The following is an 18,837-nucleotide window of genomic DNA, read 5'->3' on the forward strand; positions in this document are numbered from 1 at the left end:
TTCTCAGCCTACTAAGATTACAGCTTCCTGCTAGAGTTGTATTCTTTTGCATTCCAATTTGGAGGCAGGATGAATGTGTAGCTAATTTCACATGCTCCCCTTCTCTAATGGCCACATTTTCTTAGATCCTGCCTATGCCGATTGTCCTCAATGCCTTCAAACAATGTACTGTATAAATCCTGTTCAGTTTTTAGAGATGTTCTTGGCAGATATATTCTAAAACAAGTGGTCACAGTTAGAACTTGTGCCTAGTTATCAAAGTTCCTTATTGGTTGCTCAATTTTTCTGATTTCTTCTTTTATAACCTCACTAGAGGCCTGATGCCCAAAATTCGTACAAGAGTAGACCTTCCTTCTCCCAGTTGCCAGCACCGGCTTTCCTCTGGCACCTGGGACCCAGGCTTCCCACCAGCTGTTGACAGGCACCCAGAAACCAGGTTTCCCTCACAGCCCTGGCTTTGTCTGGAAGGTTGTCCAGAAGGACATGCAGTCAAATTAGCATATTATGCTTTTATTATTATAGATATCTTCTTTTAAAATAACCATCAATGATTATTTTATACTAGAGGTATGGTGCATGGGTAGGGTCTCTAGGCTTGGCCAGCCATCAGAGCCAATCAGGGCCTTCCTTCCCCTGGCTGCCAGCTGCCGGCCCGGGCCTTCCTTTGTTCTGTGCTACCCGTTGGTGGTTAGTGCATGTCATGGTGAGTGATCAAACTCCCGGTCAGTTGAACTCCCAAGGGGACAATTTGCATATTAGCCTTTATTATATAGGACTGTGCTTTTAATGATGACAAAAGCTAATGTTTTTGATGGAATAAATCTGCTTATCATTTCTGCTCTCATTCATGGTAGATTGCTTTCCCATGTGTTTTATTGTGAGATCATATTTCATCTATTTTAACATGAGGGAGTCCTAGAAGTTTAAGGTGAAGATGTTTTCTCTAAAGAGAATTAGTACTTGTGTCTGCACAGAGGCAAGGTGTGCTAAAGACATGGAACATATATCATCTACAACTATTCTTTGAAAATTATTTCTATCCCCTTCACCATTTTGCTCCTGCCTGATGCATACAAACTTTAATTTTTTAATAATGGTATTTTCCTATGAAGTACATAATCAAATATAATACTCAAGTATGATCTGGACAGAGTACTAAAGAACTATTATCACCCTTATTCTGGAAATTCTACTAATGCTAGGATAGCCTAAAGATATATTACTGCTTTTGGCAAAAATGGAAAAACAAACTGTAACACAGAGATGGGGATATGCATAATTATGAGAGAGTTGGAAAAACGTGAAACTCGTTATTTATGAAGTAAGCTATGTAAATTGTGACATGTAAACCACAGTTCTATTTATTCCTTGACATTTAAAAAAATCACACAAAAATAAAGGAGAAACAAGAAGCAAGTAACAACTACCACAAAAAAGGTTTACATTTCAAAGTGATTTATGTCTCACCTTTTGAGCTGCAAGATGGAGGGCTGTTCTTTGGCTATGGTCCGTTTTATTAACGTCTGCTCCTGCCTTCAGGAGCGCATCCGCACAGTCCAGTCTGTCAGCCAGCACACAGTACATCAGTGGTGTTCTCCCAAATTGATCTTCTTTGTCTTTAAGGGCAGCATTTCCTGAGTGTAAGAACATATGGTGGTATTTTATAATTGTTTGTTATTACTATGATGACTAGGAAGTACATTTACTGTTTATATTTTCTCATTTTTACTGACCCTATGGGATAGATATTACCATCCCCATATTATAGGAAACTGAGACTCAGAGAAGTAAAGTAAGCTGTTTACATGACACTGAGAGTAGGTGTTGGAGCTAAAATTCAAAATGACTGCTGGTTCCAAAGGCTATATTCTTAACTACTATGTTATGCTAAATTAACATTTTGAGATATGAAACTACTTATTTTCCTCCCTCACTCCTTTCTTTTGTCAACAAATATTTACTTTGTGCAGACCATATACTAGGCAGTGTGGCATGTTTTTGAGAGATAAAAAAATGAATCCTGGTTGGCTTTCCGTTTTATACAATATGATGCAAGTGCACTGTACCCTGATGCTTCTGCTATTTACAACTAAGCTCCCAGGAAATATATATAATATGTACGATGGAGAAAAGAAGAGAGCCTGGTTAGAGAACTATGACACTACAGGAACAACCTGATAGTGAGTTCCCTGAAGGTTTTGTTGTTGTTTTGCTTTTTATCTTTATTTTTTATTGAATTTATTGGGGTGACATTGGTTTAAAAAAATTATATAGGCTTCAGGTATACAATTCCATAATACATCATCTGTATACTGTATTGAGTGTTTACCACTCAAACTCAAGTCTCCTTCCATCACCATTTGTCCCCTTTACCTTCTTCTATCTCCCCTTCCCTATAGCAATCACCATACTGTGATTATGTCCATAAGTCTTTCTCCACTCCCCCCCTCCACCCATATATAGTCAGCCTGCGTGCTAAAGTAGCCCACCAGAACACTAATAGCCACAGACACAAAATTCCTCAAGATGCCTTCTCTCTCCAGGCAAAAGACTGGGGAGTGGGTAGCCATGTAGCACTGAACTCTTTTGGCTGCACCTGCTCTACTCAAAGCTCATACAGTACAACCAAAGAAACTTCAATTCCTTTCCTCTGCAGAGACTGTGGGGAGAAGCCCTATGAAGCCCTGTGCCCCAAATTAAGCAAAGGATGGCAATGATTTGGAATCTTACCCCTTCCCAACTAGAGAGTGGGGGAATGTTGTGGAGAGGAGAAAGCTGAAGAAAACAATTCTTTTAAAAAAATATATTTTTTATTGTTGATAATATTACAGATATCTCCCATTCCTCCCCACCTAACCCCCTCATCCCCCCCCCCCCTTTTTGCAAAAAAGCAATTCTTTAAATAGGTGCATGAAGTTGTGGACAGCTTCTGGGCAGCTCATGTATGAAACTAACCAGAATCAAACCAGAAAACCCTTTGGGAAACTGTCAGTTTCTTATTAACTTAGTTACTGGGTTACAGCCTGACCCAATCATCTCTCTTCTAGGTGTTTACTCAGGGAAAACAGAAGCATGAAAACGTGTTCCCATAAAAACCTGTATGTGGATATTTGTGGAAGCTCCATTTATAGTTGTTAAGAACTAGAAACATCTCAGTTGTCCTTGATCTGAAGAATGACAAAAGAAACTGTAGCACATGCACACAATGGGATACTGCTCAACAATAAAGACAAATGTACTACTGATCCACTCAACTAGATGGGAAAAAATTCTCAAATGCATCCAGTAAAAAACTCAGCCTTGAAGGATACCTATTATTTGATTCACTTATATGGCATTCTGAAATATACAAAACTATAGGGACAGAAAACAGAGCAGCGCTGGATTTCCAGGGCTGAGATGTGGGGAGGTATTGGTTATTCAGGGACTTACAGGAATTTGGGGGTATGATAGAACTGTTCTATATCTTGATAGTGGTGATATAAATGACTATATATTTGTTAAAATTAAATAATTGTACAAAGGTGAAGTTTATAATATTCACTGCATTACAACTCAGTAAACTTTATTTGACAAGAACAACAATGAAAGATGTCATGGTTCCTGCTATGCACTTGAAGTGAAAAAATGCTGCTACTTTCATCACAGATAATGATCAGGTATGTATATACTAACTGAGGGCAATGTCATGGGAGTTGAGAATAAGGGAAGCTGGTTACTTTTTTTTTTTGACAAGCAAACTAAGAAATTTTACCTTTTTTATTTTTCAATTACAGTTTACATTAAATATTATTCTATATTAATTTCAGATGTATAGCATAGAAGTACTTGACAAAATCATGTACTTTACACAAAGCTTTTGCATATCTTAGGAAACTACCAACAAAACAAAAGACAATATTTGCTAATGATACATGCAGTAAGGGGTTAATATGCAAAATTTATAAAGAACTCTGACAACTCGCTTTCACTGGTTTTGCTCAGTGGATAGAACAGCATCCTGCAGACTGCAGGGTCCAGGGTTCAATTCCAGTCAAGGGCATATGCCTGAGTTTGGGGCTCCATCCCTAGTAGGGGGCATGTAGGAGGCAGCCAATCAATGATTCTCTCTCATCACTGATGTTCCTATCTCTCTCTTCCTCTCTGAAATCAATAAAAAAATATTTTTTAACAAAAGAACTCAGTCAACCCAACACCAGAAAAACAAACAATCTAATTAAAAACTGGGCAGAAAACCTGGACACTTCTCCAAAGATGGCCAATAGACATAAGAAGAGTTGCTCAATAGCACTGATTATCAGAAAAAAATGCAAATCAAATCCTAATGAGATACCACTTCACTCCTGTTAGAATGGCTCTCATTAATAAATCAAGAAGCAGTAAGTGTTGGTGAGAATATGGGAAAAAAGCAAGCTACTTTTAAGATTTTTTTTTGCCATGAACTCGGCTAATGGGGGGGAAAACTGACCAAATGAAATACTTTCTTTGGGGAAATGTAAATGTTAGATGAAGAAAGAGAAGGTGTAGCAGTTATTTCTGAATTATTTTGTGCCTGTAACTAAACTGTGTCTTAGTTCTAAGTGTTTCAATATATATTTACATATTGGATCTACTGGAATCCAGAAGTACTTTCTAGCATTTCAGATAACTCACTTTGCTAATCTATGTTCACACATAGATTCGTAATAAATCAAGAAAGGTCATGGCTCTTGAAATTTAAAAGATATATTCAGATTGCCTCCCGGAGGAAGCAGATGTTCTTTTTCAAAACTTTGGTTTTGAGATGGAGGCAAAAGTTATACATTTGATCAACATATCATAGGGGCCCCCTGTGCAGAAGTCTTGTGAGGGGTAAAGTTCTGCAAGATATTATTTTGTGCGTAAGGGCCTCCAATATCTAATCCAGAAGATTTCCGAGATTCTATCATGGCCTTTATAAGATGAGGACTCATTTAAACCCAAACTCATTTACAAAACTAAGGTGCATTACAGGTAGAGCATGTTCCTTTGAGCTCTTCTGGAGTCAAAATGACACTCACAGAGAACATGTGGGTGTAAGGCCAGTCTCCAGTTGTCTTTCACGATTGAATGACTCTCTCTACCAGCATCGCACTTGTTAATGTTAAGCAGACAGTAGTGCCTAGAACTAGCAAGACGTCAGCAATTCTTACCATTTCCCCCTAGAGTGCAATTGTCCCTTTGGTAAGGGAGGGACTCGGGAACTGTGGTCACACATACAAATGCTGAGAAATGGAGGCAATCAGCACATCCTGGGGTAATCCTAACAGTTAGGATTATGATAGAGCAATAAGTGGACCTAACTGATTAAGTTTTGCATGGACAAAGCGAAATCAGCAGCATGGGGTTAATAGGTAACTCTACCACCAGGACATAGAACATTAGGCCGATTGCTATGCTCTTTCCCAGTCTGTAATGGACAGGGAACCTTCAACCTTCATCAATCCCTGGCATATTTTGTTTTTGTGTAACTGGTTATTTATATTTCCCAACAGAGAAGATTTTACTAGGTTATATCACCCACTTGATATGTTATGGCTATAAGGCAAAATCTGTGTATTCGAGGAGACTGAAGGCATAGATCCCCTCTTCATGGTGAGAAAAAGCAGCATTCAGCCTCAGTTCAGTCTTGTTTTGAGTTGCTTAAGGAGGATGGTGACTTTATCGCTAGTTTCTGAGTAACAAGAGTCCCTTCAGGTTTGGAGCTTCCTGGCTGAGACAGCCTGTGCCTTTACATACCCGCCCTCCCATCTTCCTTAGTTTCCCCAATTACAGGATTCAGCCGATACCTGCCCAGCCTCCACAATAGTTTAATTTTGATGTTTGATGAAATGACCGATTGTTTGGTCATCGCAACATGTACAAACGTAGGGCTTGCGCTGTAAACTGATATGCACTAGGTGACAGGCACTTGTATTTGCATTGCTGTCAGGGACAGCTAATACGGAAAGCAGCTGCCTTGTGTGCTACGTTGTTTTAATTATTCTGGCAACTGTAGAGAGAGCGCCTCTAATCCATGGCCATTTGGTGCTTGCTTAACTGGGCTGACTTTCTGCATGTGCTCACCCTGCACATAGCTCAGAAAGCTGAGCTGAACCATGACTACCGCACTCGGTTATTTTTAAGTCTACTTGGAGCAGAAGAGTCTGGATGGTTAACAGACTCAGATGTGCAGACACCAGAGCTCCAGCTCTGGCAGTTAGAGGGATGACTGCCAGTTGTAATGACAGTCGTGGCAGTCCACACCACAGCTATGGTGCCATACTCTCCAACACGAGTAAATCCAGCATTCTCTACCGACATCTTACTTGCTTGTTCTGAAATGTTACCTTTGTGTGGCATGAGAGATGCCTTCATCTGCTTTCATCCACTCCCTATCAATCTTGGGAAGGCGTTTAAAAAAATATCTGCTTATTGTTTTAAAGGCATCATAAGAACAGTGGAAATAAAATAGGATTAATAATCAAGAGATTGGGATTGACTCTCAACTTTACAGTTATTAGCTCTACACCTAAATTTCTTAATCTCTAAATCTCAGTGTCCTAACATATGAGAATAACATACATATTTTGAGGACACTTGAGATTTTATAAAATATGTTTACATATTACTTCATAATTGTTGTGATATCTTCACATGTCATTTACACTTACTGCTATATTGAAATTGTCATAGCTGTTAGATCTGCCACTGGATCTTACTATTTAATGTGTTAATAAACAGTAATTATAAGTTTATTGCTATATCATAATATAAAAGTACTTTGATAACTATCAGTTAAAATATAACTGATTTTCTTTGGATTCCTATATATTACATTTAAGCTCTTAAAAACATAGTTCTGAGAAGGCCCATAAGCTTTACCAGATTGCCAAAGGGCCTGTAGTACAAAAAAAAAGTTAAGAAAAATCCAATCTAACCATCAAGTTCATCAATCAGGTGTACACCTAATCGGTTTTCTTTCTTGTCTCTCTCATTCTCTATGCGTTTATACATATGAATGTGCATGTGTCTGCAGGAATAGTCCCGTAGTTTAGTATCTAAAAGCATGCATTTTGGAATTAGACTTTCAGGCTTCAATCTTACTTTTGCTACTTATTAGAAAAGTCACTTAAACTCTTTATGCCTCAGTTTCCTCACATGTAAAATGAGGACAATAATGGTACCCAAGACTCTTTGTAGTGCTTTACTATTAAATGAGTTAATGAATTGCATAATACTTCATACAGTGCCTGGCACATATAACATACATTTGTAAATGTTGGCTAATTTTATTACTATTATTAGAATGGATGCATATACATGTAAGTATATTGATATACACATATGTATTAAGGAAGCATGTATAAAACATTTAGTGACCTATAACATTTAAGGTCAGGGTTGGGGTAAAAGAAGAAGTGTCCTGAAATAATGCCACTACTCTACCACTTATGAAGCTCCTTGCCACACCTTACTACTTTGTTGGGAGAGGCCATAAACTAAGAGAGAAAATGATTCAGAGAGACATACTGGCTCAGATCATGGGGGTGGGGTGGGGGGAGGAATTGCGGTAGAATCAAAATGTTACTGCCTGGTCACTTAACCACTGCCAACCACCGTAAACACTATTAACAATGACAATATTAATCTTGACACACTGTGCATATTTACAAATGATTTAGTTTGGTTTTCACAAAGAAGACAGTATTATTCTTTGTTGCATCACCACCCATAGTTACAATTACTTTTCTTGTGATGAGAACTTTTGAGATCTAATCTCTTAGAAACTATCAAATATATAATAGAGTAACATAAGTTATAGTCACCCAATGTTTCACAGTCATTATCCAATTTAATTCTCACAGAAGCAGAGTATTATAGCTTATAGTTTACAAAGGAGGAGACTTAAGCCAAAAAAGATTTCAGTGGCTTAGCCAAGGTAATACAGCTAATAAATGTCAAAGCCAGAACTCAAAACTCAGGTTTATCTGACCCTAAAATCCATGTCCCTTCTACTACACTACATTGTACAGTATCAAAATGGATCTACTAAATTCTATTAGCAGCTATATCTCTGGTATTCATTCGAATTATTTACATTTGATGTTAAGAGATAACCATATCTATAAATGATAACCATGGCACATAAGGATTTTACTATGTATATTTATGCTTTTAGGACCCAGAACAGAGCTCTAATTCATCTGAATCTAGGATGTAACGAGTTAAGTTAAAACATTAATGCATTGTATTAGGTTAAACACTAGAAACTGCTACTAAAATGATGTCTCAGGGAAATCTTCTTCAACCCTCCTCCGGGATACTGGGCAGCAGAGAAAGTGTTCGATTTAATTAGCTGTGTATGTAGAAAGAGATGCTCATCTGTTTCCATGGAGGCAAACACATCCCTGACATACTTCTCCATGGAAACAGAGAAGGGAAAATAGAAAATGCTAAAGTGAATGAATTCACTGAACAGTTGGTGAGCAAAGATTCAAGAAAAACAGAAAACATAATCTGTAGTACTATGCTACTAGTTTAGAAAAAAGAAGCATGTGCTACATAAAAGAATATATACGATACATTTAGTTTATATACATAAGATGAAACAGTTATTACTTTAGTAGGAATAAGCAAATGTTGAGAAATAACACAGAGCAAAGGTATTACTGTTTTGCACAGAAGACATAATGGCAGAATTCTTTGAGATGAGCAGTGTTACAGCTCAAAGTCAATAATGAGACAGGGTGATAGAAAACATAGGGGACCCACTTACAAATAAATTTATCACCTTTATACTGGTTTCACAACATCATTTTGCTTATCTTATTTGTTTTAAGGATTTTTCTTAGGGGCTATAGAATTACAGAAATATTTCAAGTTTTATTTTTTGGCATATTAGTTAATTTGTATGACTGAGCCTATAAAAGTATTTTTAATCTATAAAATACCACATGATCTGTTTCCTTTCAAAATTATACTTTTTATTAAAACAATAAAGAATCCCATTTTATAGGATATTTCCTCTTAGGTATTCTAACTGAAATTTTTTTCCCATTAACATTTAGTCCTAACCTGCCTCTCAATTCAATTTGATTTAACTCAATGCACATTTAAACGTGGTCCTCAAGATGATCATGGACTTCTTAGAAGGTGAGATATAATATTTATTCATTTCTTTAACAATTATAATATTCATTCATTTCTTTAACAAATATTTCTATTGTGTGTACAGAGTGCCAAGTACTGTGCCAGATTTTGTGGATGTAGTGGTAAATTAAACAGACACTGTTTACTCATGGAGGCTACTAGCTTATAGAGGAGAAACATAGTTATACATAGAAATATACAGTTACAATCTGAGACAAGGTCTATGAAAGAAAACTACAGAGGTCCAAGAGAGAACACAATGAACAAACTCCCTGAGATTGGGTGTTCACAGCAGGCCTCTTAGAAGAAGCAACTTGAATGCTGAGATCCGAACGATGACTAAGAGTTAGTCAGACAGAGGACCGGAGACCAGAATTTTAGGCAAAATCCTGAGATGGAAAAGGGCTTGGTAGGATTGAGAAACTAAAAGAAAACAAGTGTTTCTAGAATAAGAATGGCGAAAGGTGAGGTGGGAGAGGGGAAAAGGAAGAGGCACACTTTTAAATTTTATTCCAAATACAATGGGAAGCAATTAAAGAATTTTTGAGCAAGAAAACAACAAAATTATATACACAATTTTCAGTACAAGTGAACATGGAAAGTTTAGCAAAAGTAAGTTCAGAAAAACAGAATGAAACTATAGTATTTAAGATCTATATTTAGGTGGTGAAACTACAATGTAATCACTACCATAAAAGTCGATAACAATTATTCTAAGGGGAGGGAAGGATGTATTTGGGGCTTCTGGGGACCAATGTTCTGACTCTTCAGTGGTTATATGGATATTTGCTCTATATTTATTTGTTAAATTGCACATTAAAGTCTTATGTATTGCTCTATATGTTTATCTCAAAATAAGAAAATATGTTTTGTTTTCCTTTAATACAACAGTGGTAAAGCAGTAGGGACAATGGGTACAGACAGCTCGAGAAGCTTGGTTTGGAGGGAGTGATAATTGCCTCCATACACATTCTCTCATTTTTATTTTCACGAATTAAGCACCCTGAGTTTTAGCTGGGCATGACATCATCCAGGGAGAGGCTTTTTTAAAGCCTCTTCTGTCCCAGGTGTGGCTCTGCGTCTAAGTGTAGTCCATCTCCTGCATGACAAATAGCTTTCCTGCTGGCTGGGCTATGACTGCAATCTATCTGCCTTTGACTCAGAGACGGAAGCCACATGTTGAGAATGGCAGAGCCAAGCCCTAACAGCATCCCAGGAATTGTGTGAATCAGAAGTGTCTATTCATCTTAGATTGCCCAATTACCTTTGTACTATTAAGAGAATGAAATATACTTGTATCTTATGTAAGTCACTTGTATTTTTTAATTTTTTAAAATAACTATTTATTGTTGAAAGTATTACATATATCCCCCTTTTCCCTCCATTCACCTCCCTCCAGCCCACCCCTCCCCCAACCCCCAGGCCTTCAGCACCCTATTTATTGTCTGTGTCTATGGGCCATGCATATATGCATACAAGGTCTTTGGTTGATTATTTCTCACCCTCCCATCCCCCCCATCCCTTCCCTCTGAGATTCTGCACTCTGTTCCATGCTTTCAGTCTCTGGGATCCACTCTATTCATCAGTTTATTTTGTTACTTAAGATTCCACATACGAGTTCGATCATGTGATACTTGTCTTTCTCTGACTGTTTAAGTCACTTTTACTAGTGTGGCAGCTTAGTCTGTGCACTGATACAGTTATGAAGGAAAGTTGAGAGATATGGTAATACCTAGAGGGGGATGAAAAAACAGGGAAGGAATTTCTAAATAACGGATACAACAGACATGTTTAAAGTTGATGGGAAGAATTATAGTAGAAGGAAAGGTTAAAGATACAGTAATGAGATTTTTTTTTTTTAAATGGAGCAGATGGGAAGATGGGAAGAGATAGAATACAGAGCATGTGTGAAAGAAGTGACCTTTGACACAAAGGGATATTTGCTCTGTTTTAGCAGAAAGAGAGAAGATGATGGGTGAAGAGGTAGGCCGATTTGTAAATATCTTGCTCAAAGATGAGAGTTCCTATTTAAAGTCTTCATTTTCTGTAGGAAACATAAAGCATTAGGTGAGTATGGAGAGAGGGAGGGAGAACTGGCAGTCAGAGGTTTGGTAGAGTGCAAACATATGAAACCCTTATTATGGAGAAATGTGGTATTATGAACAGAAAGTGTGGAGTGACCATTTGAAGAGGGTAATCATGAATTTAGGGTACTACCAGTCTCCCAGAAAGGTGAAATTGTTCAGGAGTTGGCAGATGTAGATGGATTAGGTCCATCCAGAGCTGGGATTACAGCAGCTAAGTGCAACAGAGGTGAGGAGGAAAGATAATTTTTCCAAGAAAAGGATTTTAATAATAGGCCATGGAATCAGGGTTGAATACAGAGGAACATAAAGACAGAAGGAAACCAATAGTTCAGGGGTCTTCAAACTACTGCCCGCGGGCCACATGCGGCCTGCAGAGGAGTCTGATCCTGCCTGCCAGGTTTTTTGGGCAGTGAGCGCAGCCGAGGTGTTACAGTAGGAATTAGTAGTTCATATAGTCCGGCCCTCCAGCTCTCTGAGGGACCGTGATCTGGCCCCCACTTAAAAAAGTTTGAAGACCCCTGCAATAGTTGAAATTAAAACAAAAAAAAAGAATGTGGAAGTCTCAATGACACTGAAAAATTATTGCTCTTATTAGTAAGTGAGCTGGAAGTGAGAGAGTTTTAGTTGAATGGTGAAGGTCTGAATGATTGATTCAGAAGTAATAAAGATGTCAAGTTCCCGGGAGTAACTGTGAATGTAGGAAGATGAGGGGGAGCTAAGTTATCAGGTGATAACATCCCTAACAGAGAAGAGAAATCTTCGCAGTGTGTGGTAAAATAATTTTGTCTTTAAAGATAAGTAGGAGACTGTTCAGTAGAGAAATGGGTAAGGTGAAGAGAAGATAGAAAAGAGGAGAGGGGAGAGATGTACAGGGAAAAGTAAGAACAAATTCATGGCATACTGGGGAACAGAAAGCCTTGTCAGAAGTTAGGGTGCCTGGGTGGAAGTTCCTGGAGAAACCGGAAAGGTAGGATGAAAATAAGTTCTGAAAGAATGGGTATGAAAATCCAAGTAGTGTAGATTTTATTTTTAAAGCCCAAGTTGTCAGTCATGATGTCACAGACACTGGTGTGTAAAATGATCACAAATAATATATATTTTTATTTTCTTTATTTTCTTTAGGGCTAATGACTTATGAACAGGTGAATTTCTGGGGTTTATGACTTTGAAAAATTCTTACCCATTTTGTCCTTGAATACTGTCCCTCTTGTATTCACTTTGTTCTCTTTCTAGAACTTTTATTGGACCTATCTCTATACATATACTAGGCAGGACACTGAATGAGTGTCCATCAATCAATGATAGGAAGATCACTAAATCAATTTTAAATCATCATAATTTAAAATACTTATAAATGTTAGTACCTTTGGAATATATTAAATATAAAGATCATTGATTACTATCTCATTCTAGATCTCTGTTATTACAAGGATGAATTACCTTAGCATACATATCCAGATTCAAAGCCAAATACACAGATATTTTTCAAGTACTTTTCACCTAATCCTAATTCATATTTTTAAGTTCCAGGACTTAACTTATTGTTCAAGTCCTGGAACAAAATGTAAATAATTATGTGTTTTCATTAAAATGTGTAAGTACAGTGCAAATTAAAACTAAGATTAACTAACTTCCTTAGGACAAAAAAATTGTTTTTAAAGTTTCTGTATTTACAGGGACTGCTTACCTATGATGAGCCTGTGAAGAGCACCCTTATCTCCGTTAATAGCAGCAGCATGAACTTGGGATGCTAATGAGGAGCCAGTAAAGAACAAGTTCTCTGATCTGTTCATAGTCTTCTCAGCAACTGAAGAAACCTGAAACAATTAATGAAGCCATGAGCACACGCAGGAAACATTTCTAAAAGCTGTCTCATTCGTTGGAGATATATTATAAATACTAGAGGCCCAGTGCACAAAAATTCATGCACTGGGGAGGGGGATCTCTCAGCCCGGCCTGCCCCCTCTCACAGTCTGCGAGCCCTCAGGAGATATCCTACTGACGGCTTAGGTTCCACGGCGGGCCTAAGCCGAAGTCTGGCCTCCTTCTGTGGGAGGCAACCAGGCTAATCAGGAGAAGGCACTACCCCCATCACCCCGCTGCTGCTGCCACGGCTTTGTCCGGATGGATGTCTGGAAGATGTCCACCCTAATTAGCATATTACCCTTTTATTGGTATAGATGGTTTATTAGGATCTGTGACTAGGATTCAAAAAATCTGCAGCCCTAGCCCTAGAATTGCCATAATGTGGCAAATTGGGTGACCCTTTGTTTAAGTTTCTCCTCTTTAATTTGAAGGGATTAGATGCTCCTAAAACCTTTCTCAGGGGCTATCCTGGGGGAGAAAAATGGGGGGTGGGAGACTCGATATTTAACATTAGGTACAGTGCCCCAAAACCACATTGATTTTTAAGTTAATGCAAGTAATTTAACTCCACATAATATCTAACATTAGAATTGATATTGTGGGAAAAGGTAATGGCCAAGCCACAAAATAGGTATGATGTGAACGTGTTAGGTCAGAATTAACCAGATGTTAGTGCTAAATTAAAACCTAGGGTAGTTCTTTTTTCATGCAGATAAAAGACAGAACTTTAAGGCAGAATTTAATATTTTTATTTGTTGTTTCCTTGTCCTCATAAGGGAAATACACCTAGATCTTACTTGGAACACCACATCATTAGAATTAACCATGTTTCATACGGAAATTTTTGTTCTGATTAGTAGTCTGATATGGCTGCGAGAACTATCTAGAAATGCACTCTGTGCTTAGGAAAATAGTGAGTTCTCTATCAGGATTGTTTAAGCAGAGGCTGGATTATGTGAGAAATGCAGCAAGAATTCAAGCACCTGATGGGAAAGGAAGTGGGGTAGTTGCATCAATGAACTTAAACTTCCTTCCTAAGCATGTCCCATCAAAGCTGAATGCCTAAATGGATCAGGGAGGTTAAAAACTGTCAGAAACACAGGGAGCCATGGGGCTCAGGCACACTGGAGCACACATGCAGCTATTTAAAGAGAGCAGCTGGTAATGAGCTCATTAATAGCTTCCGTAAGGGTAGGCAAGGCCCTCTTTTGGTTTTACCAAGGAGCATCACTCCAATCTTTGTGACTCCCGAGAATCTGAAAGTTTTGTAAGGTAAATGATCACTACTGATGAGCTGGTTCTGTGTTGTCACTGACAGGGATTTTTGGTTAGATGCTGACTTAGAATGGAAGTGTTTTCTTAATTTTGGTAAAGGACAGCTCTTTATGTCTTTATTTTCATGGGCATTGTGAGACACTTGTCATGTATAAGCATGTCTAGGTCATGTCAGAAAAACCACTGTCATATGCAGGCTACATTAAAGTGACTTGAGAGAAGCTACAAAACAAGGGTGGAGGTAGAAACACAGCAGAGAAATAATTGCACTAGGGCTGTAGGCTCTATTCCATTAGTAATAAGCAGTGTGTCCTTTGGCTACCTCAGCTCTCAGACTTCCTATAAAATATGAAAATGGAAAAGGGAGACCACATTGACTCGTTCAACAAGTACTATGGATGGAAAAAAAAATAAAAAAGGTCACATGCTAACCTGACTAGTTCAGGGAAAGGGAAGGCCATGTGCATGGCGGTTGTGCAAACTCAAAGACCTAAAGTAACCACAAAGGTCTGAAATTAAAGACAGAACTTTAAGGCAGAATTTAATATTTTTATTTTTATTTAACTGAAAGAAGTTTATAGTGGGTAGTCAGGTTCTAGGCCAGCATTTTCCCTGACAAAGATCAATGTCAATGGAACTTTACTGAGCCTATTGTCTTTTTGCACCTAAGATAACAGACCTGTGAAATGTCTGGGTAACTTGCAACTCTCCTTTTTCCCCCCGGACCCCTGAGGGCACAACAAATGGCACCAGGGCTGGAAACCACAAATTCCCTCATTGTTTATTGTTACCATATTGTCAGCTGTTAACTATGTTAACTATCCTGTATCCATCTATGTACAAGAAGCATATGTGCATCATTTCACTTTTTATCCAATCTCAGAGTTTCCCCACCAGGTCTCCCCACTCCGTTTGCTTCCTCCCACCTGCCTAATCTATCACCAATGGATTTCATGTAACCCATTTACGTCTTCCCCTTTGATGGTAATTTATAAAAACAAGGTAAAAACAAAACAAAAAACAGCCATTCTCCGGAGCATTATCCCACTCTGTTGAGATTTTGCTTCCCGGCAATTGACATCAGTTTGGCTCAAATAAACTCACAAAAATTCTTTACAGGTTTGAATGTTTTTACGTTAACAGTACCAGCTATGTGCTAGGTATTGTTCTGAACTCTAATATATGTAATTTTAGATTCTAAGTGTTCAGAGTTTTACTAGTCAGGACACTTAACTACAAGGCTTGGTTCTGCCACTATCTAATTTTGCCACCTTGGGAAAGTGATTTTCTAGGTGTTTTTGTTGTTGTTGCTTATTTGTCTTTTTGGCTCAAAGGTATTACTGTAGCGCTGTTTTTTGTAATCATATTTATAGGTGAAAATCAAAACCACTGTTAATTATAAAATGCAAAGGCATCATCATCACTACTAATTGTAAAACAAGCCACTGTAATAAACGGTCTAGTAATTTATAACTGTACAAAACTAGTGGTGCTGTAAGTCACAAGCAATTCTGATTGGCACTAAAGGGTTGGTTGCGTGGGAAGTTTTCAGAGGCTGTGACAAAATTTTAGATGAAATTCCAAATAGAAAATAAGCTAAGGCCATTCCAGGCAGAAGGAACGCTCGAGCAAAGGCAAGGCACAGGGAGAACCACAATAAGAAGAATGCATCCAGGTACTTAGTCGTGATTGTTTGGCTACCATTCGGGGCAGGTGACCCGGCTGGGTGTTTGTAGAGGAGGCTGGAGAGCAGAGGCCAGCCAGGTTAAGATCCTCAATCGGCTAATGAGCTTCGTTAATTGTCTTGTGGGGAGCGATCGGTCATGCGCGTTAGCGGCACTCACGCTTGAGCTTCTGTTTACAACGTGCTTTCCCATGCTATCCCACATCTACTCCTTTTACGAGCCCAAAGGATGCGTCGTTTACTTATTCAACTGAGGCCCCCAGCAGTGGCTCCGACTTAGCAGGAATTAGCGCGGAAAGCAGAGGCAGCAGGCGGGGAGGCCAAGGATGGAGGCTCAGGCCACAGACCGGGCCAGGAGGACCATGAGTCTCAGGCAGGGGCCAAGGCGGTGCGATTGGAGCTTTTCCAACCAGGCACCCTACTACTCACCCTCGCCTCCACCAGGAGTCGCGTCCCGGGGGCGGCCCCAGGAGGCACGACCCCCACTGGGCCGCCCCACCCGCCGGGAGCCAAGACAGTCCCTACATCCGGCCTAACGGGGTCCCCCTGAAGGCCGCTGCCTCTGTACCTCACCACCTTTTGGGAATTGTAGTTCCCATCCTTCCGAAAACACAGGGTTCTCCTGCTCTCCGCCCTTTCTATCCCACAGGCCCTCGCGCGCGCAGAGAACCCCGTAGACCCGGGCGGAGAGCCTGATGGGAAAAGGAGTTCTGGATGCGCGATGACGTGCTCAGCGGAAGTAGCCACGGACTACGTTTCCCGACGTGCCCCGCGGTGGGCGGGACCCGGAAGTGAGGGTTGAGAGGCCTCTCTGGAAGTTGTCCCGGGTGTTCGCCGCGAGAGCTCCGGGTCGAGAGGACGGGGTGTTGCTGCCGGGAGATTCCTCCGCTGCCGCCGGCCCCCGGAGCCCATCCCATTCCTAACCCAACCCAACCTTTACCCGGTCCCCGCGGCCAACGCCTGTCCCTGCCGTGGATCCCGGCGTTACCATGAATCCTGCCGTCTTCCCAGCCTTCCCCGACTTGAGATGCTCCCTGCTGCTCCTGGTGAGTGCGGGAAGGAATGACAGACCCTCCGACAGACGCGCGGGCGGCGGGAGGCCGTCGCCGAGGGGGAACACCTCGGCCCCTACCCCTGCTTTCCTATTTTTTTTTTTTTTTTTTTTTTCCTTCGGTGGCGAGGAGTACACCCTCCGATGCCGCATTCGTCTGTCCGCTTTTCAGGCCCGGCGTCCCCGAGGCCTGAGAAACCGTGGCCGGCGCTTGGGACCCGTAAAGGGGAGGGTTAGCCTGGGGAGAGGATCGTGGGAGGGTCGCAGCCCGGCGCTCCTCCTCTGTGCCCGGAGTGTGGAGGTGGTCTCGGTGTCGAGGGCTCCTGGACCTGGTGGTAGCCCGATTCGAAAAGGACGTGGAGGGGTGGGGGGTGGAGTAGACCTAATACTGTTCCTGCTCATCACCTCCTTTGGGGAAGGGTGAGGCCGACAGTTGCTGGGGTCGTGTGAATCTCACTCTGGAGCCCTGAACCGGTGCCCGGGTTGGCAATGCTCTCTGTTGTGGCTTGATATGATTGGTTGGGAACCCGGAACTGGAGGCTGGTTTTGGTGTCCAGTGGGGAATAAAGGTTGGAGGCTGAGATGACTTGGAAGTCCTGGGCCCAAGACCTCCCTCGTTGTTACAGCCCCTCTCCCAAATTTAAGCAGAGTTGTTCTTTTTAGTGCTTCTGATTTGCGAATGATCACTTTTTTTTTGCATGCATGCATGCATAGGTACTCATTCCTTAACTACTCTTGCTCAGCTGCATCCTATCTTATAAAGGAATCTTTCTTTCCTCAGTCCCTTTTCATCCAAAGTACATCTTTGAATGTGCAACCTAAGTAATGCATCCATGTTGCAGGGCAAATTGAGACAAAAGTGAGGGACTAACTCCATATGGAAAAAAATGACATACCTTTGATTGCAATGTTATATAATATTTGAAAAAACTTTAATTGCAAAATTTTAAATATGATTTTATTTATTTCAGAGAGGAAGGGAGAGGGGAGGGGAGAGAGAGAGAGACAGAAACATCAATGATGAGAAAGAATTATTGATCAGCTGCCTCCTGCACGGAGCCTGCAACCCAGGCCCTGACCTGAATTGAACTGCAACCTCCTGGTTCATAGGTCGACGCTCAACTATTAAATCACGCCCCCTGGGCAATTGTGGATTTTTTAAACACCAAATTTAAGATGGACATTAAGTTAAATCACTTTCTTTACAATTTAAAAAACATGATTAAGTCACTCAGGAAGTCATGGTTATCAGGAGAACTGAGACTTCAATCGGGTCTCTTGACTCACAGTGCTTATTTCACCATAGTACATTAAATTTTTTATTTTGTGTTTAAAATAGTTTCTCCCCCTTCCTCCCTCTCCCCTTCTTCTCACTTACCTCTGTGATTTTCAAGTCATACATGAAAACCATATACAGTATTAGCTTGAACCTTTTCAGTGGAAGAGCACTATAAAGAAAACTAAAGGGGCTGGCTGTGAAAATACATTTGAGAACTAATAACTGTATATAAATGTGTTAGTATTAAATGATTAAGTGTCGTATTGCCACTTACATAGCAATGAGTGATTTCTGTATATAGGAAAATATTCTTTATAAATTTTCATTATACACTTTTTCTCTTTTCCTTCTCATTGTTATTAGAGAACAGTCTCTCTTTAAGGACACTAGATAATGTTATTTTTTATATCCATATAATGGCCTGAAATATGAGTTGTCTGCCTTT

General features: G+C 40.0%; 2 protein-coding genes across 4 annotated transcripts in view; one reads left to right on the forward strand and one right to left on the reverse strand.

Annotated features, from left to right (window-relative positions):
• Window positions 1-16,701, reverse strand: part of INVS (inversin) — a 101,796-nt gene extending 85,095 nt beyond the window's left edge. Inside the window, exons 1-3 of one of the 2 annotated variants that reach the window (XM_084899752.1) lie at window positions 16,492-16,701; window positions 12,925-13,054; window positions 1,468-1,634 (exon numbers count right to left, since the gene is read on the reverse strand). In XM_084899752.1, coding sequence (XP_084755878.1) covers window positions 1,468-1,634; window positions 12,925-13,030 — 273 coding nt within the window. In that variant the 5' untranslated portion in view covers window positions 13,031-13,054; window positions 16,492-16,701. Of the gene's footprint in view, window positions 1-1,467; window positions 1,635-12,924; window positions 13,055-16,491 lie in introns of those variants that run through there. The other variant, XM_084899753.1, reaches the window with a different exon arrangement.
• A 141-nt stretch (window positions 16,702-16,842) lies between these two features.
• The window catches only part of ERP44 (endoplasmic reticulum protein 44), a 50,371-nt gene continuing 48,376 nt past the window's right edge, over window positions 16,843-18,837 (forward strand). The window contains exon 1 of one of the 2 annotated variants that reach the window (XM_084899756.1): window positions 16,843-17,108. In XM_084899756.1, the coding sequence (XP_084755882.1) occupies window positions 17,052-17,108 (57 nt within the window). In that variant the 5' untranslated portion in view covers window positions 16,843-17,051. The remainder of the gene's footprint in view (window positions 17,109-18,837) is intronic. The other variant, XM_084899757.1, reaches the window with a different exon arrangement.

This window comes from Pipistrellus hanaki (genome assembly GCF_964339955.1).
Source record: "Pipistrellus hanaki genome assembly, chromosome: 11".
In the NCBI taxonomy this organism is placed as follows: domain Eukaryota; kingdom Metazoa; phylum Chordata; class Mammalia; order Chiroptera; family Vespertilionidae; genus Pipistrellus; species Pipistrellus hanaki.